The 16,519-nt window shown below is 39.0% G+C and overlaps 1 protein-coding gene across 10 annotated transcripts in view; it reads left to right on the plus strand.

Annotated features, from left to right (window-relative positions):
- PATJ (PATJ crumbs cell polarity complex component) overlaps positions 1-16,519 on the plus strand; it is a 156,718-nt gene that overhangs the window by 567 nt on the left and 139,632 nt on the right. For all 10 annotated transcript variants that reach the window (XR_008468023.1, XR_008468024.1, XM_054211587.1 and 7 more), the window contains exons 2-8: positions 5,424-5,479; positions 5,562-5,728; positions 7,435-7,626; positions 8,997-9,136; positions 10,907-11,105; positions 12,732-12,860; positions 14,643-14,855. Coding sequence is in view for 8 of the 10 variants with exons in the window: in XM_054211587.1 (XP_054067562.1) it covers positions 5,458-5,479; positions 5,562-5,728; positions 7,435-7,626; positions 8,997-9,136; positions 10,907-11,105; positions 12,732-12,860; positions 14,643-14,855 (1,062 nt within the window). In the remaining 2 variants the exon portion in view is untranslated. The remainder of the gene's footprint in view (positions 1-5,423; positions 5,480-5,561; positions 5,729-7,434; positions 7,627-8,996; positions 9,137-10,906; positions 11,106-12,731; positions 12,861-14,642; positions 14,856-16,519) is intronic.

Here is a 16,519-nt window from a genome sequence, read left to right on the forward strand (position 1 = left end):
CGGGGTGTTAGCGGCTCCATGAGGGCCCCAGCGAAGGCGCTCCGGGGGGCAGGAGCCCTCTTGGCGTCATCTTGTTGTGCAGACAGTGCCCATTGCTCGGAGAGGCTGTGGTGAGGAGGAGAGGAGGCGCGAGGGAAGGAACACACCCTTTGCAACATGTTCCATCAGTGCCTGTCAACTCAGAGGTTCCTAATGAAGCAGGCTTTTTTTTTTTTCTCTATTTAGGAGTTGATTGATAAGAGACCAGTTCCTTTATGTTCCTTGTAAATTTCTGAAGCTTAGAAATTCAGTATGGTTCCAGGTCTAACAACTCTGCTTCACCATGATATGATTTGTTAGTCATGTACACTTTCATCATAGCGATTCTAGGATTTATTGCCTAATTCCGGTAGAATATTACAATATTTAGATCTGGGAAACAAGTTTTCCTCAAGCTTTGTGAGAATAGGTTTCTGAGACTATGTTATTGCTCCACGGAGAATGGCTTCGGCGTGAGCTCACCCTTCTATTAGACATCAGAGGACCCACACCGGCGCTTCCCTCGAGGCTGAAGTCCGCAGGAATTCAGGTTCTGCTTGTTAAAAGTTAGCATGCCTTGAGAGTGAGTAAGGCTCCTCTTGATCTGCATAGAGACTGGTAATCACAGGCGCAGAGTTATTTTTTGTTTTGCTTTCCTCTTCTTGTGGTCGCCAATCGTATGTAACGACAGGACACACTACACACTCAGTTTGCCCGTGGAGTAAGTTTTTTATATTTAACAGTCTTTAGCTTTGACCTGCTTTACCCTGTATGATGTATTTTTGTTTAGGTACTCAGAGCACTGTTTGGTTGTTTCCTTCTTTCAAGTGCCTGGAGCAGTCAGCACGTGCTCTATAGCACTTTTTATAAACACTGCAGCATTACACAGAACAGCAGGTTTTGGTGGTTTCATCTGAAAGGCGTATGCATGCTAAGCTTGGTTGGATTAAATTCTTCTGTACGTTACCAGGATGGAAAACCAAGCATAACATGTAGGACAGCAAAATATGTGTTAGAATAGTGTTTTTTCACAGTGCATAGTTGTTTGATGGTGTGTAAACGATATGATTTTTAATATCTGAAGTTACAGGTGGTGCTGTGTTAGGACAATTTAGGATTAAGATCACCCTGACAAATGCTGGTTTCCCTTTTGGTTTTATCAAATTTTAAACTGTTTGGTCTGAAACTTTGCAAGTCAGTGATCTCTGATGAGGAAGACAATAGGCACCGTATCGGTCGTTCCTGATAATGGGGCCAGGAAAAATTACAGCTGCATTAGTGCAGAAAGGTGACTTTGGATTGGGATGTACTGTTGGCTGTTCCTGTGGCAGGCTGCTCAGATTGGCCGTGTTAGAAACCTTTGAAAAATAGCAGCAGTTAGCACTTGTGCATTAAGGACCCAATGCCCAAAAGGTTACATCCATGCTGAGCAGGGAGAGCTTCCCATGAGGCAGGACTTCTCTGCAGGCACGTCTCCTGGAAGGACACAGGTTGTTGGAGGCCAAGCTGAAGGACGCAGGGCAGAAGCCGTTGTAGTTGTTAGGTGGGCGGGGAGAAACAGACAGAAGAATATCTGCTGGCTAAACCGTGTCCTCCTCCAGATCCCAGCGGGAAAACCCTTTTTTTTTGTCTTTCAGCAGCCCTTTGTGGAGGGCAGGTGTTTGTCAAGGCCACTGCCAGGGCTGTCGTGTTCCCCTCTGGCTCTGGGATGTGCCGGGGTTGAGCGCCCTGTGTCTCCGTGCAAGTGGCAGGCGTCTGGCAGGGAGGTGATGGCAATGGAAGACTTAAACCTTTCAGCTCTTCTGATGACCTCTGCTGGCATCAGCATGGGGGAATTCCTTTTTTCTTAGTCTGCTTTTGAAGAAGATCCAAGTCTTAGGATTTCATACAGAAACCTTATGAAACTTTCCCGCTCCCTATGATGCGTTGAGTTCAGCTCTCAAAAGTGAAGACAGTAAAAACCCAGATGCATGCTGTGCTGGAGTGTGGGTTTTTTTCTGGTGTTAGAAAACACTAAACTTCCTGAAATTCATTATTTTCCTCAATGATTTTACAGTTATTTTGGGAGTTGTGACATAAATTTTGGACTGAGGTTTGCAGTTTTGTCTACCAATAAGATAAATAAGTGGCTGTAGAAATCCAAGAATGGAGCTAAGGAAGTTGAATGTGGAGTGGGTGAACTGATTTTAAGAAGACAGACTATAGTGTTTTGTATCACTTCAAAATTATCATTTAGGAGTGGACCTCCTAATTTAGCAACTGTCTGTTGATGCCTTGCTTGGACTTAACATCGGTGTTTGGAAATTGTTTAATGATAAGGTGTTTGGGCCCCAAAATATAAACAGCTCAATAGTACATAGAGTTCTGCGTTTCTCTGGTGCCTACAAGGCAGCCTTGGAGACCTGTCCTCAATTACACATTACTTGAAAACTTTACATTAGCTTATATTTTCAGGGATCCCCTCAGATCAGAAGGAGCTGTTTCCTCTAAAATATAACACACTTCCCCCCCCCCCCCCCCCATTCTCTTTTTATGCAAGAAAGGAGAACAAAGAAATACTGAGGGTGGTTTTAACTTATTGCTCGAAAAGAAATCATTAAAAACCATTGCAAGCTGGCTGGAGGCCAGCTTTGATCACGAGGAATCCCAAAGTGCTGTGTAAACTTGAACTGTTATACGAACTGTACCTGAGGTCCACTTTGGCGTCCACTGGCGCAGAGTGGTCTGCAATGGCTCTTAGCTCAAGCAGGAAGCTGAAACTTTCTTTAATCTTTTTTTCCTCCCCTTTTGCACCTCCTTTGTCAGGGGACTTCTGCCTAGATGGAGCCTGGTTCTCTTACCTACATTTTTCTGCTTAAATTTTTCTTTCTTGGATCTGTACCCATCATCATAATTGCTATTGTTACACACGCTGTAATGGAAAAAAGATTAATCTTGGAGACTGTCAGCGCCACACTTTGAGGCTGTTTTTGAATGACGCAGGCTATTTCTCATGGTGCGGTTTGCCAGTGCAGCCGAGCTGCTGCCGCTGCCTGCCGCAAGGTGCGGTCCCGCTTCCCCGGCACTTCTCGCCCCGCTCCTGCATTGCCAGTGCTGGCAGTTGAGAGCTGACTGGGCAAAAAGCTCACCCTACCAAAATGTGATGGTTTTTTCTGCCTGTTTAGCTCCCTGTTCCAGCTCACTATGGGATCAGATGAATGAGTGCACACACAGATGGAAAGGGAAGAACAAAATGCATGAAAAAGGGCTGGAGAGCTGGACCAGCCTCCTGGCTGCAGCTATTAGATGGGCATGGTGCTGTCAAGTTGTCATTATTTCCTGCCATGCTGGATTTCTTTTCTGAGTTTAATCTTTTCTTCACCCTACTGCTGGTTTAAAGGTGTTTCAAGCCACTTTTCCTCATAGGAGTTATTTTGCATCCCTTTCTGATGTTGGTTCGCTTGCTTTAGGTTTTCTTTTTTCTCTTTTAACTGCTGGTGTGAAGTAGAAAAATAGAGGAGGGAAGCGAATGGAGGGAAGTTAAATTGGGAAGAAAGAACAAATTTCCATATTCTTTGTCGTGTTTTGTTAAGGTTCATGCAATACTTTTAGTCAAGGAGGTTTTGTCTTTTTGGTTTAGATGAAGACTCAGGAATGTATAAGGAAATGGTATTTTCATCTGTTCTTCAGAATCAGATCTCAGCACAGAATCAAAGGCTGCTGTGCTCTTAGAAGTGTTTTATTTCAAATGGAAAAGAAAATAAAGCTGCAGCACTTACAAAAGTTCAGATGCATTCCTGAAAATCTTTCAGGGGTTGTATGGGTTTGCCGCTTCAACTCTTGCTATGACTTTGATTTAAAATGACCTCCTAAATCTGTTAATAGTCTTGCAAAGCGGCTCATTTTGCTTGGCCCTGGGTGGAAACCATGCAAACCCACTGAGTTCTGCAGGAATTTCTCCAGGAGCCAAAGCTGCTCAGATCCAGCAAAGGCTGCATAAATCTGAAATTGTGGTTTGTGACACACCTCAACTTTTTTTTTTTTTTCATTAGGGAAATGAATTTTTAGGCTTCAGATTAGGCTTAATCTGACTCTTCAGAAGATAAGCTATTCACCTGCATACTTAATATTTCATTAAATATAACAAGGTTCTCTCAGAACTCAAGATGTTTTCAGTGTGAGCGCAGACAGTGTCAGAGGCAGAGCTGAAAGTGTCAGAGGTCCTGCTGGGAGAGAGCCCCTGGGATGTGCTTACCCTGCTATTGCATTCAGATGCCTATGACCCTTTCTACTCTTGAATTGCAAGGTTTAAAAAGTAGATACAGAGATTTTTTAAATACATATATGGCTATTTTTGTTCCAAAATAGTTTTGAATGTATTATTCTGAAATACACAGTTATATCCTGGGTAGAGTTACAATTATGTAAATTGCGCTATTAAATGGCTGACTTCTTTCAGAGAGGCTTGTACTAAGTAAAGAACTCTTGTTTCTCGTGTATGTTTTGGTATAACTGCCTTGATAGATTTCAGAATGACAGGCTCCACATCAATGTAATAACATGCAAGTAAGGGTACAAATTTATCATCGCTGCTAATTGCAAGTCTGTTGTTTTTATGCTGCCATCTAGGCCTCAGCCCCAGTTGGAGACCGGTTCTATTTGGCACCGTAGAGGAGCGTGATAAAGGATATTTTGTTCCTTCAAAGCTTGTCATGTACGTAGAAAAGAAAAAGGCAAGCTCACATAGGAGAAGGCAACAAGCTGCTTTCACCTGTTTGACATCAGCGCTGTGATTAGAACTAACCTCCCTTAGGAATGTCTTGGACTTGGGATTGATTTGGCCAGTTTTGGGCCCGAATGCCATGCTTGTCCCGTGAGTGGAGGGAACTTCATTGTTTTATAGGGAGATGCAAGGTTTCACCTATATCGTCATATGGCAGGGCAGAGCTATCATGATAAGAATACGGTCTACAAGTAGTTAAAGTAATCGAGAAGAAAGTGCCTTTTAAATAATAGGAAGTTTTAAACTGTATGTATATTTAATAACATTACAACTTTAATGTCCATATTCAAAATAATTTGGTTGAACCTAGTTGTCTCAGTTTTCTTGCCCAATGTTTGTTTTTATAACCTGCATTTTTACTCATATTGGAAAAGGTTATTCATATTCCTTCCTGTGTGCGAAAGGAAAAGCACACAGAACAAGGAAAAAAAATTTGATGTGCTGAGGCCGCAATACAGCAATTAGCTATATTGAGAGCTTTGTTGAAAACTTGGGGTAAACAACAGGGGGTAGTACTATTTTTTTTATTAAATTTGTTATAGTTAGCTTAATATTTTATTATTGCTTTTATTGACTGTGTATCTGTTAGCATTCTGCTCGGATATATAAATTATTAATTTGATTTTTTTTAAACCTCATCTAGGTTATTCTGAGTAATTCCAAAAATACCCTTCAACATGCCTGAAAATCCTGCTGCAGGTATGTAGTCTGAAAGTGATTACTTTTGTTAAGCAGAGAGAAATGAAGCTCCGTTCCTAACATGTACTACTTTGTGGTGCAGATAAGCAGCAGGTGCTGCAGATCCTTGATCGACTGCAAGCAAAACTGCGTGAGAAAAGAGATTCCCAACATAATGAAAACCTGACTGTTTTGCGTAACACACTCAGGAGCCCTTTGTTTAACCAGATACTGACCCTCCAGCAATCCATCAAGCAACTGAAGGAACAAGTGAGTGTAAAATTACAATTGTTGGTGTGATGATAACTATAGTGAACTTGGAATTGAAAACAAGGTATGTAGGCGTGTGTTAATGAGGGCCCTCTCATTAATAAGCTGTAACTTGGTGTGAGTCAGTGTTGGGCTTTTGGGTTTTTTTTGGTCAAGCGTCACTACTGAAATGAGAAGTGGTATCACAGCAAACAGGTCATGGGGACATGTGCTTTGAAAGGGATGCAGAAGAGGCAGGCATTGAGAACCACATCAGTCATAGAAAAGCATCTGCAAAAGACATCAGCTCTAGTACTTTGAGTTCTGACTGCAGTTGGAACGAGGATCCTTTGTTTTTTACAGAAGCTAAATGCTGTTTATCAGCTATCTGGCAGCATCTTTTCTCCTTAAAAGACATCATCACTTAGTTCCTGCTGACTTGTACAGGAATGGTTAACCTGTTTTGGGAAATACAATCTAGAAAACCACGCCTGAAGATTTGCCAAGCTCTGATGCAGGTGTACCCAAGCTAGCTTTAAAACGACTTGGCTCCAGCAGTGGAAGGAACTGGTGTGGACTGGTTTCTAATGCCAACTGACACTTCGATCTTGTGGACATGGGTATCAGTGACACATCTGTGTGAACAGGTCTCACTGGGCAGTTAGCAGAATCAGGCATGCAAATTTAAAATCAGGGACTAGCTTGGCATACCCTAAGCAGCAGCAATCCCTGTCTCTGCTGTTACTGCACCTGCCCAGCTGCAGATACAGAGGGTGGGGGTCAGGGGGACAATGCCATCTTTCTGTCATTGCTAAATGTATTGCACGTGTTCCTGCCAGGGTGACATGGTAGTAGTTGTGCCATTTGTTTTCCCTCCTTCCCATGTTCACAAAGGTGCTGTATCTTCTCCTGTTCCTTCCTTTCAAAGCTTGGATGCATGCCTGCAAGCTATTCAAGATAGACGAAAATGCAAACCTATGTAAGATCATGCTTTGTGACTGTGGCATAATGGAATTTATATCCAGAATGTTCAGAATTATCATATGTAGAAAATTTTGGTTTTCTTGAAATTCTTTTTAAGCATGTCCCTCATGAGCAGTTTCATTGAGGATGGGATTTTTCAGTTTACTGTGTCGCAGTTGGAATATTTCTGCATTTCTTCATTGTCAGGACTAAACATTGAACTGCAAGTTCTAGCAACGGTAACGTGTTCAATGATAGCTAGCTTGTACCCTAGGCTGTCTCTGGGGAGGAGGTAATACAGACAGGCCTTTGGCTCCTCACTGACTAAGTGACTCTTAAGAAATTTGGATTCATGTGCCCAAAATGTCTAGATTTACCTGACAGTTGCAACAGTGTTTGAGTGCATCTCTAATGTTGTTGCTTTTGCATGTGTTGCTTCTGGAATATCAGGGTGAAAAGAGGATAATGGGCATGGGCAGGGAAGCAGGATGAAAAAAAATTGAGAAAATGAGGGGAGTAGAAACACAGCTGAAACATTCAGGGAACTTTTCCTTCCGAAAAACAATTTAAACTTGATGTGGTAGCCTGGTTATAGGTTATATCTTAACATTGCCTAATTTATACAGGTGAGTATATTTGTGTGAATAGGCATATATGAACATATGTATGCTTGCTGCTTTGGCACTTTTCACACAAGATGATATGTGTGGAAATCTATTTTGGTTTTAATATTTTTTTTCTACATCTTTGTTCATTTTCAACAGCTCAATTATATGCCTCCTGACCGGTCAGTAGATTTTGATTTTACTAAGAGAGGGCTGCTAGTGTTTGCTGACAAGTCAGTTGCTGCTGGGAGCGTGTCTGTACCTTGCAGTTCACCTGAACTCAAAGCATCCACCTTCACTCCAAACCTGGGAGTTAATGAATTTAATGCAATCATCCAACAGATGGCAAAGGTAAGGCTCTCCGGCTTAGTGAACCAAACTTATTTTCCTTTAATGCCAAACTTTTTCTTGCAGGCTTTTGGAGTAAATTTTCAAACATGCACTTCTGTTGTGTATCTGGGAGTGTGGGGCTTCCGAGCCAGTAAGAGAGTAGAAGTGCTGAGGATAACTTTTCCCTGTGAAAGATAATGTCAGCACTGGCAAGTGGTTTGGTGGTGTGGGTTGTTTTTTTTTTTTCCCCTTTGCCAATTTTTTTGTCCTACTTTCTACAAAGCACATCAATGTAGAAAAGAAATTTCAGTTCCAGAAAAATTTTCTGGTATTTGATGACACTTAATTGAAAATGAACGTTTTCTGCAGAAACTTGTTTTGATGGAGAGACTTGTTTTATCAAGTACATTTTAAATTGGAAATGTACCAACTTTGTTAATATATGAACAGTGCAAATGATTAAAAGAACTGGCATGTAATATTTTATTTAACTTTTCATTTAGTATGTCTTAACTTTGCCAGCCAGATGCTGATTTCATTAACATGTGATGTAGCATGTACCAGATGCTTATGGAAGTTGTACAGGTGCAGACATCCACCCATGTGGGATTGGCATTTATACCACAAATGTATTGTTCTGTGTTACTTTGAACCATTAATTTAATTGGTTAGTCATGCCTTTCTATATTAAGTAACTGTTGCTAATTGACTACCTTAATGTAGCTGTAATATTTTGAGCATAACTCTTCTCATTAGTGTGTCATTAACTCATCAGATAAAAGATTTAGCGGTAAAGACTGCACATTATTTTGGATAAAACAGCTGTGATAGCAGCGCATTCTCTAAGTGATAGTTCCCAGTAAACAACTCCAGAAATCTTGTATTAGAACTGAAAAGCAGGCAGTCACAAAAGCAAACTTTTTTTAGTGTTAAGTGTGAACTTGCGGGGGGGGGAAGGAAATTAATTTCTTTATTTAAAAGCTGCAATCTTTTGAACGCACACCTAAAAATCGGCATTAAAAGCAAGGGGAGCCAGAAGACAAGTAATGTAGTTTAGCTATGCAGCATTTCCAGAAATCCCAAGTATATTGCTCTAGACGGCACTTCGTTCATAGTTTTCATCCAGTTTGGAATTCATCTCATAATGTGAATGAAGTGTGAAAGCAGCTCTTAAATTCCCTGAGGTTTCAGAACCTCAGAGTGCTTGCATATCCAATACTCTGCTATATTAAAAATAATAAATGAAGGAGCTTTTATAGAAATAACATATTCAGTATTTTGCCTTTGTTTAGTCTTAGGAGGAGACTAATTCTCCCAGTGTTCATAAATTTTGAACTAGCTCGTTCTATTGCATTAAAAATCAGTAAATCAATTTTTTTCTATTTTATTAGGGGAGACAAGTAGAATCAATAAAGATTGAAAAGCCTTCTGTTGGAGGTCTTGGATTTAGTGTGGTTGCCCTTAAAAATCACAGCTTGGGAGAAGTTGGTATCTTTGTCAAAGAAGTCCAGCCAGGAAGCATAGCTGACAGGTGAGATCTTTATAATTGTATTGGAAAATTGCAGTATTTCCATTAAGGGAAAAGTCATGACTTTCACATTGAAAACTCTATCAGACTAACATGTTTGTCTGGGTTATCTTCTGGGATATTTTGTTGGTGGTATCTTGAATTCTGGCTTTTCAACTAAATGGACTCATGTTTTGAGGATCAGATTTTCAGATGAGTTTTAAATACCTGAGCCATTCATAAATGGAATTTCCAGAAATCGTGACTCACTTAAGAGAATCTTGAGTACTGATTAAAAAACAAAAGAAAACTCGGAAGAGAATACAAGGAAAATAAAAATTAGCCTCCTTCTGAATTTTTATGCATTGTGTCCCTGAAAGATTCCCCCCCACCACCCTTGTTTCTTTATTTATGTGCCTATGACAATACCCTATTTATAGTTGGTTTTACTGTTTGTTTCCTGTGTAAATTTAGATCCAGTCCTCCCGACAGATCCCTGCACAGATGTCATCATAGAATCAGGGCTTCAGGCAGTTTCTTCCCGTATTGTCTGTGGGTTTTCACCCAACAACAAAAGACAGAGCAATCCTTTAAAAATAAAATGTGATTGTAAAACCACAAATGTTGGCATGAGACAAATGCAGTGCTTGGAATTATGTTTCAAGAAAATGTGTCTAGATTTCAAGTCATTGGTGTCACTTTTTAAATAACACATGTCAGGAAGTGCCAACACAGGATGACAAAAAGAGTGGGGAGAGGTTGGAATGATAATGGCTATGGGCCCACAGAGAACACACCAGAGAACACTTAAAGAAAAGCATATTAGGCTCTTTCAAAGTGGAGACAGATGGACGGATCCGGATGTCAAAGGAGGGTGAATATCTCACTTTAGGATTTGATGACCTGCTGCTCACTTTCTTTGATGAGAGAATCTAAAATATGGTTAGTGCTCGAAGAAAGTGATTTCTGGGAAACATCTTAAACATTGCATGATAAAAAGGAAGTTTAAAATGCGTTAGTTAAGATGTGCAGTTATATTGTTTTGGAGTTTATAAATTTCCCCAGCATGCTTCCCATTTTGCTTCTGAGGCGAGATCTCCTGGAGACTTTTTTTGGATTCCTACAGAGCTTTGAAGGCAGTGTCTGTCTATGTAACAGTTTGGTCTCGTGCTCAGAATGAATATTTAACAAAGGAGATGAGTGATGGTTTCTCTCTTGTCACAGATCTAAATTCATTGCTAGGGTGAATTAACTGTGAAATTTATATTATCTTAAGGTATAAGTTGAATCGCGTATTGCTCAAAGAAAGTTTGATACTGTAAATTTTGAGTAAAATATAAATATGCAGCCCATCAGTCCTTAAATTAAATAATGATACAAACCAATATTCTAGCCTGAGGTACTTAGAGATAGTATCATGTAGTGCTAAACATAATGAAGAATAGTTCCTAGTTCATTGTATAACTGCAAAAAAATTTTTTTTCTGCCCTGTAATTCAATATCAAGAAAGAGTGAGAGAATGTCATTGAATTTTGAATAAAAGCAAAGGAAAAAATTGAGCAAATTTCTTGACCATGATAAAGTTGGAACAAAATATGGCTGGGCAGTTCAGTACAGTGTGGATTGCATGTAGTTTGTATGTTGGTGAAGACAGTCTAATAAGAAGATTATTTTTAATATATAAATTTTTAACCTTGCGTAACTGTGTATTTTGCATGTTCACATTTAAATTACACAAGCCTGTTGTGGAATCACTATGCTGCATTTTAAACTTTCTTTTAATGTTTTGTTAAGGGATCAAAGACTAAAGGAAAATGACCACATACTGGCCATTAATTGCACCCCATTGGATCAGAACATTTCCCATCAGCACGCTATTGCCCTCCTCCAGCAATCCACAGGATCCCTACATCTGGTTGTTGCTAGGGAGCCAGTTCAAGGAAACAGCAGAACTTCGGCTGTCTTCTTAAGTGATATAAATCCACCTGAGACCGTGAGTTGTTGTAATACTGTCAAAATCAGATTTTTGAACTAATGCTGGATGATTTTCTGTGGTTGTAAGTGTTTGGGTTAGCAAGCTTTACGTATAGGGATTTTTTTCTTTAATCAGATTTTATATGTGATGACATTTCATTTAGACTGATCATGCAATAAGTGTAAGGCTCCGATTGCAAAGCTGCATGAAGTTGTTATAAAATAGATCCTGGGTTTTTATGGGGTAGCAGAAGCTTTAGTAGATCAACATATTCTTAGCAGCAGGGTCTGTTCAGCATAGGCTGGGTAAAGCATTTTACGAGTATATCCAGCTGAAACCTACTTGTGCTCAGCAATTAAAGATGCTCTGATTACATCTTAAAAGAGCGTAAACATAACCTATCGTGAGCACTGCTTGAAATATCCCAACCAGTTTAAACTTAACCTGTTCAAAACAAAAAGCCTTGTCTTTGTTCATTTATCAGGGCTTTTTTTTTTTTTAATCTGCAAATTTCATTGATTGTGAACTCTTATGTTGTCTTGAACAAGCAGAGATTGTCACTGGGACATGTAATGAGCTAGGGCTGAACTTCCATCTGTGTTCAAACCATATGGTGCAGGTGGCTTCACTGAATTTGGTCGAACTGCACACCTAAATCCAGAGTTTTCAGTATTGGAATCTTAATTTATTATGCTAGTAGGTTTTGATGAAAATCTGGTTAAGAGCAGTGCTTTTCCTTATTGTCAGTAATTATTTCCCTCATGATTATTACAGAGCTAGTGAATTCTGAAGGTTTTAGTGGATAATCAATATTGTTTATTGCACTGAAAATTTTAAAGAATTAAACTTTAACTGCTTTTTCATTGAAAGATCTGCACTGAACAGACTAACAAAATAAAATACAAATATATGTCTCTACAGGGGGTCTTTAACTTCTTTTATGATATTTAACTGGCTTTGGCAAAGATTTTCAATATGCTAATAAATCCTTTATTCACAGAAGACTTAAATCTGCCTACTTTACTCCATTTTGGTTTCTGTGAGATATTAATCTGACAGAAACATTGGCTGGGTTTGGGTTGCTTAACAGCTTTGTTATTTTCAGATTGTCTTGTAGAACATAAGGTCATGGTACAACGTAGCTTAGAAACATGCTTCCAATTCAGTATGGCAGAATATTGTACTGCGCTATTAATTCAGCATGTACTGGTGGTGTTTAAAGTGTGTAAGTGAAATAACAGAAATAAGCATTTGGGCAACGCTAAGTGAAAACTAGGCCAGTGCAAGCTCCTCGCCTCTGTTTTTCTCTGTTGTTTGCAGTATTCTTGATTTATGAAAACCTAAAAGGATAGTTTTCATTTTGGCAAGAAAATCTTAAAATTGCTTTTTCTTAGTCAAGCTTTTTCCTAGTATCCTGTTATCCTGAAAGTGAAGGACAAAATGTATGTTTAAAAACAGATGAGAAATCCCGCTGCGTATTTATAAGGAAATGAAGCTGACTGAACAAAATCCAACAGATCCCCAGTATTGTGGGGTAGAGAGAGAAAATTGCTCTGATTAATTCTCGTCGTTCCTGGTACATGTGAAAGTGAGAAACATTAAAGATCAAGCGAAATTGAAATCTTCTGTTTTTATTAATTGCAGATTCACTGGGGCCACATTGAAGACGTTGAGCTGATTAACGATGGTTCAGGATTAGGCTTTGGAATTGTAGGAGGAAAGTCGAGTGGAGTAGTTGTAAGAACAATTGTTCCTGGGGGATTAGCAGATCGGGTAATTTGTTATATTATGTCATTTCTTGTTTGATTGTAAAGTATAATTAACTGGTTTTGACAATCTTAAAATAAACTAATACACTTAAACAAAAGGAAGCTGATAGCATCAAAGTCTGAATGCCAACATACACTTTATAAATAAATATGTTGAAGGTATGATTGAGGAAAAAGTCAGCACCTGATATGAATTAAGTTGTTTCTCAGACATGCTTTGACTTTTATAACATTGTTGAACATGCAGAAATTCTGAAAAGTTGTCTAACCTTCGAATATTTTCATTACTTTTGATATTTTATGCCTTTCGAAAGTCTGGGGGAGGACAAATACTCTTAATGGATTTGCACATCCTCGGTAGAATTTGGCACATTTGGCAACATCTATAGGGACGAACTCTCTACGTGCATTCTCAGGCAAGAGAACCTGCCCTATTGAAACGATGACATTGCAAGATTCAGTTTGTAGATTGAAAATGTCCTATTTTTAGTGGGTTTCATTCTAAAGGGGTTTTGGTCCCTGCCTTGTGGTCTGACCAGTTCAAGGAGACACTTTAGGATTGATGCAAAGCCTTTCAAAGTTACTGGTATTTTTTAAAGTTCACAGACACAGTTTGCAACCTTTGATTGCTAATCTTTAAAGACTCGGTGCTAAGTGTTGCTACATTTCAGGAGTAGAACACGTGCAACAGCGAAACAGATTTGGATTTTTAATGTGAATTTGATCATGACAAGTTACAGTATTTGAGGTCTGGAACACACGCAGATAAGATCCAGTAACATACAAAAGAGAGAGGCTAAGGTACTTCCTCTAGTATAGGATGGAAAAGAAAACTGGAGTTTCAGAGAGCTTTACTGGAAAATGTTGGCTTCTGCTTGACTGCCTCCCTCTGAACCTGTCATGTACAAATGAGCATTTTTTAATTATTGTGTAACACCTGTTTTGCTGTAAGGAATAGAGTGTTTTGGCTACAAATAAAGTATGTAAGTTAAGAACTCGCCACATCATTCTCAGCTGAATGAGACATCGTTAAGAACACGTGAAATAATGAGCACATATACATGTTAAAATTGGATGAGTTTGTAGATGATTTTGAGTTAGTTCTGGGAATAACTCCGCTATGGTTGCTGTATGAATCAATGCACCTGAGGTGGTAGAGCTGAGCTGATCAATACCAGCTGAGGATTTGGTCCTATAAATGCTTGCTTACAATAGAAATGATAATGTAGGTCATGAATCGTAATTATCATGTAAAAAATGTTTTGTGTGGAGTCTTGTTACCTTCAGTGGATTTAGTCGCTTCAGTTGGAGCTAGTCATACGAGAAAAGAATTGCCAGGCAATATAGAAGTATTAGGAAAAACTCTAAAGGGTCCTAAATCAAGATGCTGTGCTTTTTATTCTAACCCCTGTCTGATGAGGAGTATTCTATGAAACAGCAATACATAACAACCTGTGAGAATATAAAACTTTGTTGCTGTCTGTGTTCTCCTAAATGAGAACAGTAAACTTTTTCTTAGTAATGTTGCTATTCAGTTTGTGTATATTTCTCAGATTTGGAAAGGTTGGTTTACCACTGTTAATTACTGTGGAAAAAACAGTATGTGATTGTGCAAATGCATCCTTGAATTATTTAGTATGTTGCCATGGTGGTCAATTTCACCGTATTTTCTTGCATTGGCTCTCATGGCCACGAAGATGCCTGTACACAGTTTCAATTTTGTAATGAAAAAGAAATTTTATGTATAGACTGGAAACATTTTTTGCAATTTTATTTATGTTTGAAGGATGGGAGGCTCCGGACAGGAGATCACATCTTACAGATTGGAGGGACCAATGTGCAAGGAATGACCAGTGAACAAGTCGCACAAGTGCTGAGAAACTGTGGAAATTCCGTTAGGATGATCGTTGCAAGAGACCCGAAGTTTGACATTATGGAGACTCCACCAGCTCCTGTGAGCTGGCCAGTCAGTACATTACCTTCCTTTCAAAATGGAAATGTAAGTATCTGGTGTTTACTTATGACATTTTTAAGTGTGCTTGTGGCTTGTGATCAGAAAGGAGGAGGAGAACAGAGTGTTCTTGAGACCTAAAGTGCTTTTCCTCTTCCGAGTTTCCAGATATCATATGCGTGTATTTAAGTGGTCATTATTAAAGTTCTGCCTTCTAGAATTTTTCCCACTTTCCTGTGTGTTATTAATACCTATAATCTCAGGATCGGAATGACCAGCTTTACAGAATTTACTTCAGAGTGAGTAATTTAATTACCAACACCATAAATGTTATCGATAAATGATACTTTTAGTTCTCCTCCTTAGCTCATTATATTTTTCTAATCAGTCATTTGTAAGTGGATTTAAAACTTGACTGTGAATTTCCGTAGTCTGAAATCCAGAGCGCCATGGCCACACCAGAATTATTCAGCACAATCTTCTTTTTATGAAACATAAGTGTAATGTTTTCATAGTCTACGCTACTGTCTGTGATAGGAAATATATCTAAAAATTTTGAAACTTGTTTTAGCAAATCTTATCATGGTCATATCAAAGTCTCTTGTTTTTGAAGTCATTCTTTTCAGTTTTGAGTAATTAAAATCAACAAATGCTACACTAAGTGTACAGTAGGTCTCGAAACATAAACAAAGCTGTGCTTGTGTACCATCTGCTACTACTGTGCTGCTTAGATTTAGGTGTAGAATCTGAGTAGCCTTTTCTTTCATGTCTAGTTTGTTGAATACAAGTGAAGAGCGCTATTTTTTTTTTTTGAAGCATCATTTTTTAAAGGTCAAACTAGCAGTCATATGGTTACAAACTCACCTCACTTACTGGGCATCATCATTGCAAAGGCACCCATTAGCTTTGTGTCTTGCGTCGCTCTGGAAGACTCTGGTGGCTGAGGCTGTCGGTAAAGTCTTTTGGGTCCTTCTCAAGCCCCATTTCTCAGAAGAGGGATTGGTGTAGCAGGAAACCTGAGTGGCAGAGAGGTGGGAGGGGGTAATCTGTGTACGTAAGGTTGGAGTCTTAAAAGTGGGCTTGTCTAATACTCTGAAAAAAGGCTTTCCTAGAGAATCAGCATCATTATGAAGCACTTCTTTTCTGGCTGTATCATATTTTCAAACGCCCATATTAGGAAAAAATAACATGGTCCTGGTTTTGTTTCCTCTACAAAGTGCTATTTTTCTCTCTTCCCTGCCTCAAAGGTGGGCCTGTTTGTCACTAATCGACCCCGAGCTTTGTAGATACTGCAGCTTTTCTAAAATGTTATTCCTTCTGGATGTCTTTTCAGTGTCCTCCTTATTCCTGCTATGTAATTTAGAGAGTGGGGAAAAAAACTCCATTACAATATAATCTTCTTTCTGAATGTATCTATTGTTTTCTGAACTAAAGAGTGCCTTCATATTTAGAATTGAAGAAACTCCTTTTTCTGGTGTTGAGAGATTTGCTGAAGTCAAGAATAGTGGCTAATCTGAATGTATTTATTAATTTAATGATGATTTTAATGGTCCACCTTTCAGTTTGTGTTCTGATTTACAACAGAACCTTTTTCTATAATCTAATTTCTCTCTGGTTTCTGAGTACTTTCACCAGCTGTGAGCTTCGGAATAGAAAATATTTTCCTTTTCCTTTTTGCAAACCAGCAGAAGGGCGTTTTTAATATATGGTTA

The sequence above is a fragment of the Rissa tridactyla genome, chromosome 8 (genome assembly GCF_028500815.1).
Source record: "Rissa tridactyla isolate bRisTri1 chromosome 8, bRisTri1.patW.cur.20221130, whole genome shotgun sequence".
Lineage (NCBI taxonomy): Eukaryota > Metazoa > Chordata > Aves > Charadriiformes > Laridae > Rissa > Rissa tridactyla.